Source organism: Ornithorhynchus anatinus, chromosome 2 (genome assembly GCF_004115215.2).
Source record: "Ornithorhynchus anatinus isolate Pmale09 chromosome 2, mOrnAna1.pri.v4, whole genome shotgun sequence".
Taxonomy (NCBI): domain Eukaryota; kingdom Metazoa; phylum Chordata; class Mammalia; order Monotremata; family Ornithorhynchidae; genus Ornithorhynchus; species Ornithorhynchus anatinus.
This window is the reverse complement of record NC_041729.1, coordinates 100,210,340-100,230,738: the sequence shown is the minus strand read 5'-3', so window position 1 is coordinate 100,230,738 and position 20,399 is coordinate 100,210,340. Positions and strand designations below refer to the sequence as shown.

Sequence of the window (20,399 nt, the reverse complement as noted above, 5' to 3'; positions counted from 1 at the left end):
TTAGAGGTAGAACTGACAGGTTTTGGTGACAAACTGAATATGTGGGTTGAATGAGAGAGACAAGTCAAAGATAATGCCAAAGTTACAGGCTTGTGAGGCAGGGAGGACAGCGATGGTGTCTCCAGTTATAGGAAAGTCTTGAAGAGGCCAGGGTTTTGGTGGGAAGACAAGGAGTGCTGTTTTTCAGTCATGTTAAGTTTGAGGCATTGGCAGAACAACCAGGAACAGATGTCCTCAAGGCAAGAGGAAATCTGATTGAAGTGGAGCAGAGAGGTCAGGGCTGGAGAGGTAAATTTGGGAATCATCTGTGAGGAGATAGTAGTAGAAGCAGTAGGACTAAACAAATGAGCTCTTCAAGGAAATGAGTGTAAATGGAGACTAGAAAGGGAACCAGAAGTAAGCCTTGAAAGATGCTCATATTTGTGAACCTGAAGACTAAAAGTGCTTCTAGATCTTTTTGGTCCAGGCATGAATTGCTGAGAGGGAGAATAACCCAGATGGGGCTGTCACTCTAAGTGAAAGCTTAGAAGTCCTAATGGACTTCAGGATATTGAGGTCTCATGTAGGCCTTAACACCTTATTAACATTTCCTTCTAATGCCTCTGCGGGGAAATGCTCGTCTACAGGGTGAATTCACGGAGGAGCAGGCAATTATTTAGGGCACATTTTCTCTGAAGTGTTTGCTTTCAAATTAAGTCAAGAGGGAAGGGCATACTTTTAAGTGTTTATATGGTAATTAGAAATGTCATAAGTATGTGGCATGTCTTAAATCACAGATTCCTCTTAAATTATTGGATAGGCGTACCGTGATTTCACCTTGGGAGTGGGTGTTCTAAAACTATTTCCACAGAGTTGAAATTCTTAGGAATTTCACTTTGGGGGAAAAATCCCCCAAAGAGACCTTTTATAAAAACAAACAAACAAAAAAACCGGTGGTGCCACCCTATCTCTCCCCTCTTCCTGCCTCCAGATCTCTCCCTGCCAAGTTTATCTGGGCCTGAAGCGACATAGTGAGTGCCCAGTCACCTCTCCTCAGACAGCTAATTGTCCCAGAGACAGTTAAATTTGCAGGAAAGAGGTTGGAACTCCTGTATGATAGGTTTGTGGATTATCGGCATGTGTGTGTGTTGGGCTTGAGGGGAGGTAAAGGGGAGAAGGGGTCATTTGTACCTTCCCCCATTCTCCATTTCTAGGCTAAAATGGTCTTTGGCTGAAAAGTGGCAGGTCTATAAGCAGAGGTGGAGAGCTGAAGATAAACAAAAAAGGAGCCCTTAGGATGTTCATGTTGAAAGCACCCATTTTAACATATGTCATTTCTTTACAGCACCTCTCATTCACTCAACAAGTGTGGATTTCTGGCCCTTCAGTTGATTTATTGATTATGCTTACTGTGTGCAGAGCACTTTACTAAGCACTTGGGAGAGTATGATAAAACAGAGGTGGCAGTCACATTCCCCAACCACAAGGAATTTACAGTCTGGAGAGGCTCTTCCTTGCATCCCCCTGGCAAAGCCCCTCCTAGTGCTTTTAATAGCATATAGTATATTCCTGATGATCAGTCTTCATAGAGATCTGGTTTTCCCTGCCATGGCATGATGGGAAGTATTTGATAGTGTAGGTGACAATGTAATTTTTCCTGCTTCTGCACATGTGACATCCTTGAAAATACTGCTTGAGATCTGAGCAAAATCACCCTTGAAACAGTCTGGGCTGGCCAACTCATACCTGGCTACTCTGTTTTTCCCCTGAGTGATAAATTCTGTTTGCATGAATACAATAGGTTGTACAACTTCAACTCCAAACCTTCCTCCCCCAATTCTAAAGCAGTGTATTTTTGCAAGAGATAATTATCCTAGTTTCCTCCTGCTTTCTTGAAAGGAAAAGCACTCTGACCCTTTTTCTTTCCCCTCCTCTCTTTCCTTTCTCTGCTCCTAGGTTTGTGTACTGGAGAGACAGATATTCGACTTCCTTGGTTATCAGTGGGCACCAATCCTGGCCAATTTTGTGCATATCATCATCGTCATCCTAGGACTCTTTGGAGCCATTCAGTATAGACCTCGCTACATAACGGGAGTAAGTACTTTGCAAGTCGTGCTGCCCTGTGACCCTCTGTGTTGGGGGGAACAGAGTGAGAGAGCCCAATTAACCATTTTCTCTAAGAACTGAATTGATAGGCTACTCTTAAAATCATTTTGCACCTTTTAGAGTACCCCTGAAGTAATTGGAAAAGCTGAAGCACCTGGCTGTGAATGAAATCTCGAAGATGGCACTTCCTGTAAATAATGTAATACAAAGTGGTTTACATCCTGAGACGTATCGCCATGTCGGTAGATTATAAAACCTGATGCGGTGTAGGCCGTTGGCACACTTTTGAAGAGGATTTTAGCTTTTATACTTTGAAAAATAAGACCAAAAGAGATGCTCAGGGTAATTACATAAAAGCAGGTGGCTGTTGGTGAGGTAAAGTGATCCTTGCTGCATTAGGGTTAATATTTGCTGTACGGAGAGATCTGAAAATTCAGAGCCATTGTCTTGGTGTTCTCCTTCACTTGGTTCCTCTGTATTCCACAATCCTACCTCCGTTGTACTTATTTAACATAAAAGTGAAATCTGGCAGTAACAGTTGCTATGGGAACCATAACTTAGAATTTTTGTTCCCTTGTATGTGGGAGACCTCAGCCATAGTATTTTATTAACGTGGAGTTTTGCCTCTCATCTGTTCCAGTGCAAAGAAAGAATGTAGGCCCATTTCAAGTCTCAACCTGGTGACTGGAAAAGCAAATCTGAATGTTCAGTCATATGATTATGAAGGGAAATTGAATTAGTTGCTCAGGGGCAAGTCTTAGGTGTCAGGCTCCTCAGGGCTTGAGATGCTTAGTGAGATGAGATATAGGTTAACTCCTAGGCATACCACCCAAGAAAGTGACAATCAAAAAGTCGTTTATCTCCATTCCTTTCAAAATAGCATCAAAAAGTCATAATCCAGGCCCAATCAAAAATTACATCTAGTCTTTGGTAAGCAATGCATTCTTGGAAGTATCGCTCATCCAAAGCTGGTCTGTTCAAGTGAGGCGATCTATATTCTGAGATGGGAGGAGTTCTCAAGACACAGGGCTTCTTCTATTGCCCAGCTTCCATAGCGGATTAAAGTGTGATGCTGCCAACATAAACTCAAATTGGGACACTAAGACGATTCCAAGGGCTGACTGGGCTATGCAGAACCCAGTGGAGATAGGACCAAACATCACTGTGCAAGCTAAATGCTCTTGCCGTGCAGTTCTGAGAGAATTCAAACCAAACCTCTATCTAAAATGTAGCATCACCTGAAATCTGAAATGTAACTGAAGAGTAAGTATCATCAGGAAACTTCATATAAAAACAAAATGGGAGAGTTTACAGTCAGCCCAGAGGTAATGATAGGCAGAGGAACAGAGAATACTTTGATAAGAAAAAGAATGATTAGGATCAAGGATGAAAGAGATTTCCAGGCAATGGAAGGGAGTTAAGATCTGGGTGCAGAAGAGTGATGATGGATTTGGGGGGGTTTGATGAGACCGTTATCTGGGAGTTGCAGACAGCGACCTCACCTCCTATCAAGTAAAAAGAGCCTAGCAGAACGAAATATTGAACCTTCCACTCCTCACATGTCTAAGCCTCATCCCCCACCCTGGCCCATCTCTTGAGACAAAAGAGCATCTTCGTTAATTCTGTAATGGGTAATTACGGTGTTTCTCCTCTTCTTCCCCCTGGTTTGGTCAGCTGAATTCCACCTGACAGAGAGAAGACAGACAGGGTGGTACCTTGTCCGGGCACAAAAGGGTCCCTGCTTTCTTGAAAGATTCTCTGGGCAAAGAATTGTCCTGGTAGGATATTTGTGCATTTCATTTCATACACACCATGAACAAAATAGACAGATGCATCATGGGAAATTGTCAGAAGGGTAACATGCCAGTGGTCTAAGTAATGAGTTTCAACGTTTCACTAATCCTCTCTTTCATGGGAGCAAAGAAGAAGAAAAATTAACAGTAGTTAAAGGGAACAGGAACTCATTAGTACTCTTGGATGGGCCTCTGACACTACAAAGGAATGTAGCAGGCTGAAGGGAGAGACAAGAAAAAATCTCAATTTAGCACAAAAAGAATTTGCAGTAAGGAAAGGCAAAAAAAAAAAAAGGATCTCACATGTGCGTGGCAGCATCGAGTCCAAAAGAAAAGGCCAAATGAACACTGGTATAATAATTTCCTTGTGAAGACACTTGTGTGAATACAGAGAGGCTTCTGGCTTGTCTAGGGCCATGGCAGTGAGTAGGAAATATTGCTCTGTCCAGACTGTGGTTAGGGGGCTGCCAGAGAATGGGGCTCCTCTGGGGAAGCCAGGACAGTTTGGCCAATTTCTGGTTCCACTTGCCCAGCCTGCAGTCATTCTCTAACATTTTCTGGCACTGCTCATAGCAGTGTCATCCCCATTATGCCTTCACTGCTGATTGAAACCGGGGAGAGAAGTATGGCTTTTCCAGCAATCTAGCAGTTGATTAAAAATCCATCTGACCACGATCGAAAACAAAAGTTTACCTAAGCTGCTAACAGATTTCCATCCCTCATCCTCACCTCTGAATTTTCAGGTTTTAGATCATGGGCAGTCTTCCTAGGGTAATTTTTTATTTTAATTTTTTTCTCAAACATACATTACGACCTTATGGGTTAAGACTTGAGAAACACTCTAAATATGCAGCAATTCATCCTAAAGAGGTGGCTTAAGGATGTTGCTAATCCTCCTGCAACTTTCAGGGAGGCGACAATAGCAACCGCAATAAAAATAAGACAAGGTATTTCCTTGGTTTCTTTTCTCAGTTCGACAGGGTTTACAGTGAGTGAGCAGTTAAACCCAAGGAAAAGAACATTCAAGGAGAATATAAAGTCTATCTCCCGGCTTCTAGGCAGTAAACTTGTTGTGGGTAGGGAATGTGTCTGTTGTTGTAGCGTACTTTCCCAAGCGCTGAGTACAGTGCTCTGCACACAAAGTGCTCAGTAAATATGATTTAATGTGGCATAAATTATTTGCAGGTAACAGAGGCAGAAGACAGTATTAGAAATCTAACTAGTAATGTACCATCGGCAGATGAATAGATACATAGCATTTTTAGAATGTGAGCATCATGAGGGACAGGGACTATGTTTAATTCTACCCATGTATTTTGTCCCAACATTTAGTACAGTATTCTGGCAAACAGTAAGTGCTGATTAAATATTATTACTAGCTCTTTTCAGTCATATTTGAGTGCTTACTCTGTGCAGAGTACTGTACTAAGTGCTTGGGAGAGTACAATATAACAATAAGCAGACATTCCCTGCCTTCAACCTATATTGATATCTGTAGATTATAAGTTGTTTGTTGGCAGGGAACGTGACTTGTAATGTACTTTCCCAGATGCATTTATGTAGTGCACTGCGCACATTAAGTCCTCAGAAATACTTCCGATTGATCGACATATGAACTACATGCTGCCTATCAGTAATAAGAATTATGGAGTTGTGAAGTGCTCACTACATGTCAAGTATTGTTCTAAATACTGGGGTATATAAAAGATAATCAGGTCAGACATTTCCCTGTCCTATATGGGCTCACAGTCAACATATTAATGACTATATGTTCTGACAGTGAGTATGATACATCAATCAATAAATGGTATTCACTGAGCGCTTACTTTGTGCAGAATACTGTTTTAAGTGTTTGGGAGAATTCAAAACAAGGGAATTAGTGGACACGTTCCTTGCCCCTAATGAGCTTTGATCATGGAAAGGAATTATTTAGAGTGATGAGAGTCGGGTTGTTAATTGGGGTAGACTTCCTGGAGGAATGGGTTTCCTTAGGGTTTTAGAAATATAAGGGGTTGTATTTTGATAATGTGAGGGGGTTAGAAGTTCTGGTTGGGATGAACAACAGGAGCAAGGGGTTAAAAGCCAGGAGAATCAGGACTCAGGTGTAGTGAGAAGGTGAGTTTGAAGGGAGCAAAGAGGAAATGCAAGCCAGGTTGTAGCAGCTGAAGAGAGCCAATATAGATGATGGGCAGAAAGTTCATTAATTCATTAATTCATTCAATCGCTTTTTTTATTGAGAGTTTACTGTGTGACAAACACCGTACTAAGCACCTGGAAAGTACAATTCAGCAATAGAGACAATTCCTGCTCACACCAGGCTTACAGTCTAGAAGGGGGGAAGACAGACATCAAAACAAGTAAACAGGCCTTGAGGTAAGAAGTTTCTGTTTGCGGTACTAGGAAATGGGTAGTAATCATAATTATAATTATGATATATGACTGTTCTAAGTTAATCAGCTCATACACAATCCTTGTTTTACATGGGGCTCATAGACTATGACCAGAAGGGAGAATAAGCATTGAATCCCCAATGAACAGATAAGGAAACTGAGGAACAGAGAAGTTTAGTGACTTGTCCAAGATCACACAGCAAGCGACAAAGCTGGGATTAGAATAAAGTTCCACTGACTCCCAGGTCCATGCTGTGGGCTGTTGCTCTACAGAGACCTCTGATTTTTTTGACCTCATCAAATTTTTTTCAGTCTTCATGCCCTATTTAGCTTCCAAATCCAAACTGCCTTCCCTTGATGACCAAATCGATGCCCTCATCATCCTCTCTACTGAATTCAACTCACTCGCTCCCCTGTTCCTCCGTCATTGTTGTACCACTAACCCTCAAACCCGAATTACCTCCACAGTCTGCCTCCTATGCTCTTGTGCTTGAGCCGCAGAGTTCTGCTGACAGAAATCTAGATATCAACCGACCTCATGCACTTCAAGTTAATCCTTGTGTGCTCTAAAACTGCCCTCTCCTATGCCCGGCAAAATTATTTCTCCATCCTTATTGACTCCCATGCCCATTGCCCTCACCAATTCTTCCAGATGTTTAATTCCCTCCTTAAACCCCCTATCTCCCTGCCACGGATCTCTTGCCCCTAATGACCTGACCACGTACTTTACTGAGAAAATTGAAACTCTCAGGCAACACCTTCCTCAAATCTCCCTTACTCCTTTCTAGTCCCTCCCTCCTTCTGCCCCTTCTTCAACCCTCCCATCTCTCCCATCAGTATCTCAAGAAGAGATTTCTTGTCTTCTCAAAATCCACCTCTTCCACTTGCGCCACTGACCCCCATCCCTTCACACCTTATCAAAGTACTTACCCCTCTCTTCTTCTGTCCCTGACAGCCATCTTCAGCTGTTTGCTTTCCGGGGCTTCTTCCCTACTGCTTTCAAACATATGCGTGCCTCTCCTATTCTAAAAAAGAACCCTCCCTTGACCCCATGGCTCCCTCCGGTTATAACCTCCTCTCCCTCCTACCATTCCTCTCCAAACTCATTAATCAAGTTGTCTACACCTACTGTCTCAGGTTCCTCTCCTCCAATTCTCTCCTTGACACCTACCCACCCACCCCACCACCATTAACACCATTCTGACTTCCATCCTCTTCACTCCACAGAAAGCTACCTCTCAAAAGTTACTAGTGATTTCCTTCTTGCCAAATAGGGCCTCTATTCCATCCTAATCCTCCTCGATCTCTCAGCTGCCTTCAACCCAGTTGACCACCCCTTTCTCCTAAAAACATTATCCAACCTCGGCTTCATTGGCTGTCCTCTTCTGGTTTTCCTTCCTCCTATCTTTCTGACCCCTCATTCTCAGTCTCTTTCACAGGCTTCTCCTTTGTGTCTCATGCTCTAACTCTGAGAGACCCTTGGCTCAGTTCTGGGTTCCTTTCTATTCTCCATCTACACCCATCTATCTACACCCATCTACACCTACCGTGGAAAGAGCACGGGCTTTGGAGTCAGAGGTCATGGGTTCAAACCCCGGCTCTGCCACTTGCCAGCTGTGTGACTTTGGGCAAGTCACTTAACTTCTCGGTGCCTCAGTTCCCTCATCTGTAAAACGGAGATTAAAACTGTGAGCCCCACGTGGGACAACCTGATTCCCCTGTGTCTACCCCAGCGCTTAGAACAGTGCTCGGCACATAGTAAGCGCTTAACAAATACCAACATTATTACCCATTCCCTTGGAGAAGTCATTCACTCCCATGGCTTCAACTGCTACCTCTATACAGATGATTTCCTAATATTCATCTCCAGTCCTTCTTTCTGCATTTTCACATTTCCTCCTGCCTTCAAGACATCTCTACTTGATGTCCCACCACCACCTCAAACTTTACGTGTTGAAAATAGATCTCCTTATCTTCCCAACCAAACCCTGCCCTCCCTTTGATTTTCCCACCACTAAAGAAAACACCACCTCTTCCTGTCTCACAAGCCCCTAACTTTGGCATTATCTGTAACTCTTCTCCCTCATCCAACCCATATATTCAGTGTATCACTGAATCCTGTTGGTTCAACCTTCACAACGTTGCTAAGATGTGCCCTTTGCTCTACATCTGAAGTGCTACCACATTAATCCAAGCTCTTATCCGATCCCACCTTGATTAATATATCAACCTCTCTGCTGACCTCCCTGCCTCCCATCTCTCTCCACTTCTTTCCATACTTTCTGCTGCTGCCCGGATCATTGTTCTACCGAAACGTTCAGATCAGGATTCCCCACTCCTCAAGAACCTCCAGTGGCTGCCCATCCACCTCCACATCAAACAAACCTCTTAGCATAGGCCTTTAAAGCACTCAGTCACCTTTCCCATTCCTACCTTACCTTGTTTTTCTGTTACTATAATCCAGCCTGCACTCTTCTCTTCTCTAAGGCCAACCTACTTACTGTACCTCGATCTCATCTACCTCACTGCTGACCTCTCGCTCATGTCCTGCCTAAGGCCTGGAACATCCTCCCTCTTATATCTTACAATTACACTTTCCACCTTCAAAGCCTTATTAAAGGCACATCTTTTCCAAGAGGACTTCCCTCCTCTTTTCCCACTCCCTTCTGCATCCCTCTGTTTGCTCCCTTTATTCACCCCTCCATCAGCCCCACAACACTTATGTAAATATCCACAACTTATTTACATTATTGTTTGTCTCCCCGACTACACTGGGAGCTTGTTGAGGGAGGGGAATGTGCCCACCAACTCAGTTATATTGTACTCCCAAGCGCTTAGTACAGTTCTCTGTGCACAGTAAGCACTCAATAAAAGTGATTGCTTCTCTAAAATAATAGTATTAAGCACAGCTTTTATTAAGCCCTTTTGTCAATTATGCTGGTATTTGTTAAGCACTGACTACGTGCCAAGCACTGTTCTGAGTGCTGAGGTAGATACAAGGTAATCAAGATGTCCCACATTCATTCACTTGTATTTACTGAGTGCTTACTGTGTGCAGAACATTGTAGGGGCTCAGTCTTAATACCCATTGTATAAATGAGGTTACTGGAGCACAGAGAAGTTGTGATTTTCCCAAAGTCACACAGCTAAAGAGGCAGAGCTGGGTTTAGAACCTGTGACCAATGACTTCCAAGGTTGTGCTCTGGCAGCAACAAGAAGAAAACAACATAAAAGGATAAATGTGAAATAAGATAGAAGCTTTATGATCCTGGGATTTAGAAGTTTAGGGTTTTGAGCTTCTGGTGTTTCATTCATTCATTCATTCAATAGTATTTATTGAGCACTTACTATGTGCAGAGCACTGTACTAAGCGCTTGGGATGAACAAGTCGGCAACAGATAGAGACAGTCCCTGCTGTTTGAGGGGCTTACAGTCTAATCGGGGGAGACGGACAGACAAGAACAATGGCAATGAATAGAGTCAAGGGGAAGAACATCTCGTAAAAACAATAGCAACTAAATAGAATCGAGGCGATGTACAATTCATTAACAAAATAAATAGGGTAACGAAAATATATACAGTTGAGTGGACGAGTACAGTGCTGTGGGGATGGGAAGGGAGAGGTGGAAGAGCAGAGGGAAAAGGAAAAAGAGGGTTAAGCTGCGGAGAGGTAAAGGGGGGATGGCAGAGGGAGTAGAGGGAGAAGAGGAGCTCAGTCTGGGAAGGCCTCTTGGAGGAGGTGAGTTTTAAGTAGGGTTTTGAAGAGGGAAAGAGAATCAGTTTGGCGGAGGTGAGGAGGGAGGGCGTTCCGGGACCGCGGGAGGACGCGACCCGGTGGTCGACGGCGGGATGGGTGAGACCGAGGGACGGTGAGGAGGTGGGCGGCGGAGGAGCGGAGCGTGCGGGGTGGGCGGTAGAAAGAGAGAAGGGAGGAGAGGTAGGAAGGGGCAAGGTGATGGAGAGCCTCGAAGCCTAGAGTGAGGAGTTTTTGTTTGGAGCGGAGGTTGATAGGCAACCACTGGAGTTGTTTAAGAAGGGGAGTGACATGCCCAGATCGTTTCTGCAGGAAGATGAGCCGGGCAGCGGAGTGAAGAATAATAATAATGTTGGTATTTGTTAAGTGCTTACTATGTGCCGAGCACTGTTCTAAGCGCTGGGGTAGCCACAGGGGAATCAGGTTGTCCCACGTGGGGCTCACAGTCTTAATCCCCATTTTACAGATGAGGTAACTGAGGCACCGAGAAGTTAAGTGACTTGCCCAAATTCACACAGCTGAAAAGTGGCCGAGCCGGGATTCGAACCCATGACCTCTGACTCCAAATCCCGTGCTCTTTCTACTGAGCCACACTGCTTCTCACCGGAGCGGGGCGAGAGAGGAGGAAGGGAGGTCAGAGAGAAGGCTGACACAGTAGTCTAGCCGGGATATAACGAGAGCCCGTAACAGTAAGGTAGCCGTCTGGGTGGAGAGGAAAGGGCGGATCTTGGTGATACTGTAGAGGTGAAACCGGCAGGTCTTGGTAACGGAAAGGATGTGTGGGTGAACGAGAGAGACGAGTCAAGGATGACACCGAGATTGCGGGCCTGAGAGACGGGAAGGATAGTCGTGCCAACCCAGTAATCTCAACAACAGCCACGGTGAAGGCGTAAATGACTGGGTAAAGTCTCCTGGCATCTGACCTTCAAGTTGCAGAATTCCAAGAGACCTTAGCTAGGTCACTCTAACCCAGAGATGAAAGACTAAATATTTAACGTGAGCAATAACAAGGGCTGGGAAGGGGGTCAGGGAAGAGTAAACTCACCTACGATAGTCCCAATTCTGGGACATGTATGCATTGTTTTTCCAAAAGACTCCATGGTGGTCTACAAAATCCCAGGATTGTCCCATTGAATACTGGATCCAGGGTCTTCATGGCTGTGTCCTGGACATCCACCAGGCATTGGAACCAGAAAGTGCAGCCTGACTCCAAGTGAGTTGAGGAACCTGAATGATTACCCAGCTGCCTCTTCACTGAAGGAATTGTCCTTTCCCCAGCCATTCCCGAATTAAATTTTCCTGAATCCCCATCGGTAATTTTAAGAGCATTTGCATAGTTGGCAATACCATGCCCAACCATCTGCTCTCTTAAACTTCGGCTTGACCAGATCATAAAACATTTTCTCTGCTACAGAAGAGTAAATTTCTTTCTCTCATCCCAGGTTTCCTCTTTGGTGGCACAATTTGCTTCAGAAGAAACTCTAAAATAATAAAGCATTTTCCTGCATGCATTAAACCTACCATATCAGGAAATCCTGTTTGTTTGATAAAGGTGTCATGCGGTGAGAAATGTACATGTGTGGCAAGGTCCTCTGGATATAGAACAATTTCTCCTAAAAGGCATTTTATACTGTAGAGTTGATGGTTCTAAAAGTATCTCAATTTATTTCCTTTTTCATTGTCTCAGGAGGCTAGATTTCATTGTACAGTTAAGGGGTATTTTCAGTCTCTGCCACACTTAGAATATGGTGAAGGATTAAAAGCAGCATGGCCTAGTGAATAGAGTACAGACTAGGGAGCTGGAAGAACCTGAGTTTTAATCCCACCTCTGCTATGTGTCTGCTGTGTGACCTTGGGAAAGTCAGTTAACTTCTCTGCCTCAGTTCCCTCATCTGTAAAATGAGGATTAAGACTGTGAGCTCCATGTGGGACAGGGACTGTGTGCAACTTGATTAGCTTGTATCTACCCCAGCACTTACTATGTGACAGGCACTGTTCTAAGTGCTTAACAAATACTGTTATCCTTATTATTACTAAGTAGATGGAGTCACCAAGTCGGTCTGCCCCGAAATTGTTTTGATGCAGTTGTTTTCCAAACTCCTTATAAACCTGTTCCCCTCAAAATTTCTCTTGTGCTCTAGAAGAATTTTCTGTTCTGGCAATAGCTTCCAGAATCCTGCCACCATTCTTCTTTGAGGGAGATCAGGCCATTGTAGTTCAGCTGAAGGAGTGCAAAATATTTCATTTCCATTTTGCAGGTTGGAATCTAAAGTCTTTTGGGAGCAGAAATATCTTAGGGAGGACACAGTGGATCTGGATAAAGTCAGTGGGATGGAGCAACTTGCATAAAGATGAAGGAGATAATAGTATTTGACTAGCCACTAGGTGAAATGTACTGCAATTTGCTTGAAAAGTACAGAAAGAAGCAAGACATCTCATATCAATAAGAGTTTACATTCTAAGCTGAGTGGTGGTGAGGGTTGGGCATAAAAGCAATGATAAACAGAATGATCAAAAAATAATTGAATATACCACTGAAAACCTGTATACACAGGTGTAGAGAATGAGTCTTAGAGGATACAAAGGTCTAGTGGAGTTATGAGTAACATTTCCAGAATTCTGAAGAGCATGAGCAAGGTGAAGACTGTAAGCTCACTGTGAGCGGAGAACGTAGCTGGGAACGTGTCTACTAACTTTGCTATATTGTACTCTCCCAAGCACTTAGAACAGTGCTCTGTATACTAAGTGAATGTAATTGATTGATGGAATTATTGCTCCCCCAAACCTACCACACCAGGGAGAGGGGTTAGCCATTGAAATTTAACTCTGAAAGCATTACCAAACAAATTGAGGCATTTCTTCATTTAGCAGGTGGTCAACTGATAGAATTTATTTGCACAGGAAGTTGTGCCGTTGAATGTATCAGTGGATTCAAAAGGATTTTCTATAAATTCATGGATACCTAGTTCATAATGGGTTATAAGAAGGAAAGTTGGGGATAGAAAGGGGAAGGTTAGGGAACTTGGATCTCCTATCTGTAAACAGGAGCACAACCAATCGATCAACTGTATTTACTGAGCGCTTAATGTGTGCAGAACACTGTACTAAGCACTTGGGAGTGTACAATAATAACATTGGTAGACATATCCACTGCCCACAGCAAGCTTACAGTTTAGAGGTACTTCCAGCATGTGGTTCTTCCAAGTTTTCCCCTTCCTTTCACGCCCCCCCCCATTTTTTTTTTTTTTTTTTTTTTTTTTGGTATGTGTTAAATGCTTTGTGGCAGGCGCTGGATTAAGTACTGGGGTAAACACAAGCTAGTCAGTTTGGAACCAGTCCATCTCTCACTTGGGGCTAACAGTCAGAATTCCTATGTTACGGATGAGGTAACTGAGGCACAGAGAAGTTAAGAAGTTACGCACCTTGCCCAAGATCACACAGCAGACAAGTGGAAGAGCAAGGATAAGAATCTAGGTTCTTCTGACTCCCAAGCCCATCCTCTTTCCACTAGGCCATGCCACACGCTGCTTCTAGGCCTCTTCTCCAAGTGGCCTTTCTTGACTAAGCCCTCCTTTCTTCTTCTTCAACTCCCTTCTATGTCATCCTGACTTGTACCCTTTATTCACGCCCCCTTCCAGCCCCACAGTGCTTTTGTACATATTTATAATTTATATTATCTGTCTCCCCCTCTAGACTATAAGCTCCTTGTAGACAGGGAATGTCTGTTTATTGTTATACTGTACTCTCCCAAGTGCTTAGTACAGTGCTCTGCACACAGCAAGAGCTCAAATTATTACTTCTAAGAAACAATATCAGAAGCAGCCCTGGACTGGATGGATAATTGGACTCCAATTATGGGCAACTGTGAAACGATGCTGTGCATGAACTGGTAGTTCTCCTTAAATGCCAGCATCTCCCCATAACTCCCAAGTCTTGGGGAATTCAAAGTCTTGCCCACAATTCTCGCTGCTTCCCCCCCTCCACCACCCTGACCCCAAAACTCCCTTTCGCATTCCTTAGACTCAACCCTATCCAGGCAGGCTTCTATGTGGATTATAATCATTGAAAACACCCCCAGAGTGGTGGTCTTGGAGATCGCACATGACTGTAAGCTCATTGTGGGCAAGGAGTATGTCTGTTTAGCCCCAAATGTTGTACTGTATTCTCTTAATTGTGTAGTACAGTGCTCTGTACACAATAAGCACTTAATAAATGATTGAATGAATCAGTAGTGGACTGAGCCTCTACCCAAGGGAAACTATAAGCTTAACACTTAACATTTCCACTCTCCTGGCTTGTTTTGTTTGTTTTATGGTATTTGTTCAGTACTTACTATGTGTCAAACACTATTCTAAGTGCTGGGGTAGATGCAAGTCAGTTAGGTTGGACATTGCCTCTGTCCCACATAAGGCTCACAGTCTCAGTAGGAGAGCGAACAGGAAAACTGGGGCACAGAGTAGTTGTGACTTGACCAAGGTCACACAGCAAGCAACTGACAGACGGGATTAGAACCCAGGCCCTCTGACTCCCGGGTCTGTGCTCTTTCCACTAGGCTGTGCTATCCCTAGGCTGCCAGAAACAGAATGGCAGGGAGAAACGTTGCTAGTGCCTGAAAAATTGCATGTTACCATATGACTCCAGCTCTTCAGAAGGAATACAGGCCTCCACCTACAACTTTCCTTAAATAGACAATTACTCAGCCTCAGAAAATGGTGCCCTCATTGTCAGAGGCTGTGTGAATAGTTGATTCTCTGAACCACTGGTGAATCATTCCCATTTCCCCCAATCTTTGCTCATTATCAATCATATTTGAGCATTTACTGTGTACAGAGCATTGTACTGAGCGCATGGGAGAGTAGAATACAACAGAATAGGTAGACACATTGCTTGCCCATAATAAGCTTACAGTCTAAAGGGGGAGACAGACAATTTATGGTTAGGTACCTAAGTGCTGTGGGGTTGAGGGAGGGGTGAAAGCAAGGTGCCAATCCAATGCAGGACCAAATCTTCACACCTTCTTGTACTTGGAAAACAGGTGAGAATACATTGATTTTGAACGTTTTCTGCCAGTACTTTCTCAGAGGCTGTGTACAACCTGATTAGATTGTATTTACCCCAGTGCTTAGTACAGTGTACTGCACACAAGAAGTGCTCAAATAGGATTGAATGAATGAATGATCAGTGGAGAAGAAATGAAAAGTGAGGTTTTGGAAGGACTCAGGTAGTTTACGTAACCATGTATCTTTTTCAGGAACAGAGGTGTTGACCTAAAATCTTCTGTGGACAGAGCTTGATCCTGGGTGTACGGGAGACTTTTTTTAATGACATTTGTTCAGTGCTTTCTGTGTTCCAGGCACTGTACTAAACACTGTGGTAAATACCCTCTAATCAGGTGGGACACAGTCTGTCCCACTTGGGGCTCATTTCTTAATCCCCATCTTACAAATAAGGAAACTGAGCCCCAGTGAAGTGACTTGCCCAAGGTCACATGGCAGACAAATGGCAGAGCTGGGATTAGAACCCAGGTCCTTCTGACTCTCAGACCCGTGCTCTATCCACTAGGCCACACCACTTTTCAAGAATAAGGAAGAGACATGATTCTTGTCTTTCTGTTGTACTCTCTCAAGTGCTTACTAGAGTGCTCTGCACACAGTAAGTGCTCAATGAATGTCATTGATTAAGGAACTTAAATTGGTAATAGTACTTAAGTGCTTACTGTGTGCAGAGCAGTATACTAAGCACTAGGAAGTAATACACAAGTTGTTAATTAGACTTGGTCTCATTCCTTTGAGATTACAAATCTAATCTAAGTGCTTAGTACAGTGCTTTGCACCTATTATGCATTCAATAAATATGAATGGATGAATCCAGTGGGGGCTTATTGATAAATATAGTTGAGGTTAAATAGAAAACAATAAAAATAAAAAAAAATATGAAATACAATAGAGATTCAAGGAGAATGAAAGTAGATGAATAGCCATGTGATTAAATGCATTAACAACAGGTAAAGAAGAAATTGAGGAAATTAAAATGCTGTGGTGACTGAGGAGATATTACCAGGAAAATGAGATTTACCAGGGAGGGCTTCTTGGAGGAAGTGGCCTTTTAGAAAGACCCTAGACACAAAAGGATGTGGCTTGATAAGGTTGAATAGGTAAGGTCTTCCAGGTGGAGGAAATAAGAGTAAATAATTGGGGGCTGGAGAGGAAAGAAGCCAGGACTGCTGCGTTTCATTACAAGGGTGAAGCTCGATATGAATATACGTTGACCGTGTAGCGAGCCCCCAGCTCCTACCAACTAGGACATTCCTGGACCGGGGGAGTCTCAGTGACATATAGTTGAAGTCAAACCACACCACCAATCACCAAGGTGACCAGGGAAAGTTTTTTACTTAGTTTTGCCAGTGTACAAGGGAGTGACACGTACATACGCACACACTCACTCCACCAAGGGTCCATTACAAAGTCTGCCGGTCAAGGGAGCCCATTGTGCCCATGCTTCTCCTCTCTGCTTTCAAGTGCTGCTGCCTTCTGCTGCTTTCAAGTACTGCTCTCCTGCTGCTTCTGTTTTTCCTCTGCATCTTCTCTCTTGATTCAAAGCGACCGCTTTTTATCTGCCTTAGGAGGTCGTGGCTGTGGCACTAGTGGAAAGACCCCGGGCTTGGGAGTCAGGGGTCGCGGGTTCTAATCCCGGCTCCGCCACTTGTCTGCTGTGTGACCTTGGGAAAGTCACTTCACTTCTCTGGGCCTCAGTTACCTCATCTGTAAAAATGGGGGTTAAAAATGTGAGCCCCATGTGGGACAATCTGATTACTTTGTATCTACCCCAGCGCTTAGAACAGTGCTCAGCACATAGTAAGTGCTTAACAAATACCATAATTATCACTATTATTATGTGGCAGTCACTGATTGGTCCGGGCCCATTGCCAGGTAGAGTTGGGAGAGAAGGCCATATCTTCTTTCTTCTACCATGCTCCGACCCCTCATAGGCACGCAACCCCCGTCCTCAAGAAGACCACATCAGTGCCTTTGCGAGTTTCTTCTTTGATCTTCCTTGCTGTTCGTGGGATCACATACAGTCACTAGTAAAATGGCTTGCTGCTGGGTCACCACAGATTGCACCCCACAAGTCTTGTTCTATTAATTGTGGTATTTGATAAGCACCTACTGTGTGCCAGGCACTGTACTAAGGACTAGGTGGATACAAGCAAATCAGGTCAGACACAGTCTGTCTCTGTCCCAGAGCAGGCACGCAGTCTCAATCCCCATTTTGTAGATGAGGTAACTGAGGCACAGAGAAGTGATTTGCCCAAGGTCACACCGCAGGCAAATGGCTGAGCCGAGGGTAGAACCCAGGACCTTCTGACTCCCAGACCCGTGCTCTATCCACTGCACCATGCTGCTTCTCTAATCTTGTTCTAATCTTGAAGGATTCCATTTCTCCCCCCTGAATTTCCCCTGGAAAATGGCTGGTGACCTTAAGCAACCCACGCCAATTCTCCAGACTTATCCTTGGTCAGCTCCCAACCAAACCCTCCTTTCTTGTTCACTAAACTTTTATAGTTATCCAGCAATGCAGTTTCCAATTTTCATCCTCTAAACTGTGAGATTGTTGTGGGCAAGGAATATATCTGTTTATTGTTGCAATGTACTCTCCCAAGCACTTAAACAGTACTCTACCCACAGTAAGCGCTCAATAAATATGACTGAATGAATGAATTTCCTGTTTTTTACTAGCTACTGGCTCTTGCTTTAACATAAGTGGAATTGAAAACCTCCCATTACAATCTCTAAATCCCAGCCATAAGTGAAAGTAGATGGAAATTCTCAATTTGTTAATTTATCCCCGAATCCCATGCTTTTATTAGTGGATAGAGCACTGGCCTGGGAGTCAGAAGATCCTGGGGTCTAGTCCTGGCTCCACCACGTGACTGCTGTGTAACCTTGGGCAAGTCACTTAACTTTTCTGGGTCTCAGTTACTTCATCTGTAAAATGGGGATTGAGACTGCAAGCCCCACAAGGGATAGGGACTGTGTCCAACCCGATTTGCTTGTATCTACCCCAGTGCTATTATGTGATAATAATGTTGGTATTTGTTAAGCGCTTACTATGTGCCGAGCACTGTTCTAAGCGCTGGGGTAGACATAGGGGAATCAGGTTGTCCCACGTGGGGCTCACAGTCTTAATCCCCATTTTACAGATGAGGGAACTGAGGCACAGAGAAGTTAAGTGACTTGCCCACAGTCATACAGCCGACAAGTGGCAGAGCTGGGATTCGAACTCATGAGCCCTGACTCCAAAGCCCATGCTCTTTCCACTGAGCCACGCTTATGTCTGGTACATAGTAAGCACTTAACAAAAAACATTATTATTATTAAAAGCTAGAAAGGTGTTTTGTCTCCTCCTCTATTTATGAATGACTCACGTCTTTTGGGCTCCCCCATTAGGTTGTAAGGACCTTGAAGGTGGGGATTTTGTCTCCAATCAGTTGTATTCTCCCAAGTTCTCAGTAAAGTGCTCTGCACACAGCAGGCCAATAAGTACCATTGATTGATCAAATAAATGGTGCCTTTTCATCCTGGTTGTTTGGTCCACAACAATTTCGTGTTCACTTTGTCCACCCCCTCCATGGCTCTGTCAACTTCAGTCATGATCCCTGTCCATGTCCCTCTTTCCAGACTGAACAGTCGCACATATATTCTCCCAAGTGCTTAGTACAGTCTTCTGTACATAGTAGGTGCTCAATAAATTTGATTGATTGAGATAGGAACTGTTCCATCTTCCTCTAATAGATTGCCTCTATTATCTTTATATATTTCTTACACTACGTGGCCCAATTAGCCACAATAATATAATAATGCCTCTAGTAATTTGGAAGGAAGCGCTCATTCCTCCTTTATGCCTTGCTCTTGTATGTACACCCTAGCATCGATCCTCTGAAAGATTCTATGCTTCTGTTTATGCCATTTTTCACTTAGAGGGCTTTGGTATATTGCAGCTTCACAATCCCTTCTCGTTATTGGTCCCTGGAGCAAAGCCCATAGTTACAAGTGTAAAAAGTAGCACTGTTTAGATTTCACACAGGTATTTTTCCATGGAGAAAAAAGGAAAACGTGGCTTTTCATGAAGTGTCACAGCCTGAGATGTGTGAGAATCTGCTATTCCTCAGTGACATCTACGTGTAGGAAGATTAAAAAAAAGACACCATTCAGGAGCTGATTGGGAAGAAATGTACTCACAGTGAGGCTGAACTACTGATCTATCCACTTAGCCACAGATTTGCAGTGCATATTTCTAGGCTGATAAAATAATGAAAATTAGGGAAAAAAGAAGGCGATCTGTATTGAGATTATTTTAGCAAGAAAGACACAGGTTTATTTTATTGGCTTTCCAAATGTGGGTGTGTGTGTGTTTGTGTGTGTTATAGCATGCTCACGTGCATACTCATACACACGCCCAATACTTTCCCTTCCAAGACAACTTGACTGAAGACTTTTCTTCCCCAAAAAGAGCTGGTCAGGTTTCTTTCTATAATATTCAGGAATGTTTTGACAGTAAATTTCTAACTCCTCCCTAACTTTCCCTGAAAGAGATGCTTCATAAAAATCACTTAGTTAATATTTCACAGTGTTGTAAATTTATTATGATGAGGGTAGAAAAATATAATTTACATCATCTAATGAAATAAAGCATTGGTTTCCAGTCAATTTTATGACAACCTATTCAGTTTTCAAAGTGTCCATTATCCTCATGGTTTAAAGCTTTATTTATGAGATATTTGTAGCAGGGTTTAATTGATGAGAAATCTGACTGTATTCAGTCTTCCCTATATTTTTTTTTTATCTCCTTTCAGGAAACAGCAGTCAAATTTAAAAGCCCCTGAAACTGTCTGCCTGTCATCCCCTCACTAAAAAGATAGATTGCTTTCTATCAAGTCTGCATCGAGCACATTTCCAATGTAGGTTGCCTAATAATATACAATGAATATGAATTTTTATTTTTATTCCATCTGGAGCTCTCAAGCAGCTGGGTAAATGCTAAATGATGAAGTTCCTGCACACCTTCTCTCTTCTTTAAGACGAGATCCTCTGTCAACATGTCACCATAATGACCAGGAAGCATTATGCCTAGAAGTTTGGGGTTTTTTGTTCTTTTCTTACCATAATAAGCAATCTTCCCCTTTATAGAATATCTAATTGGCACGCTGTAACCAAGGCATGAGAAAGGATCAGACCAACCAATGTCCAGAGCCTGAAAAACCCTTTCAGTACTGGGTTCTGTTGGGCATAATTCCCCTTAACATTGAATATGCTCTTATTGCTTTTCCACAGCACCAAGGTGAGGGGATCTTCACTGAAGCTGAGAGATGGTATGTTC

At 43.4% G+C, this 20,399-nt stretch overlaps 1 protein-coding gene across 1 annotated transcript in view; it reads left to right on the top strand.

Annotated features, from left to right (window-relative positions):
• NKAIN2 (sodium/potassium transporting ATPase interacting 2) overlaps window positions 1–20,399 on the top strand; it is a 1,127,517-nt gene that overhangs the window by 543,201 nt on the left and 563,917 nt on the right. Inside the window, exon 2 of the mRNA XM_029058747.1 lies at window positions 1,936–2,073. Coding sequence (XP_028914580.1) covers window positions 1,936–2,073 — 138 coding nt within the window. The remainder of the gene's footprint in view (window positions 1–1,935; window positions 2,074–20,399) is intronic.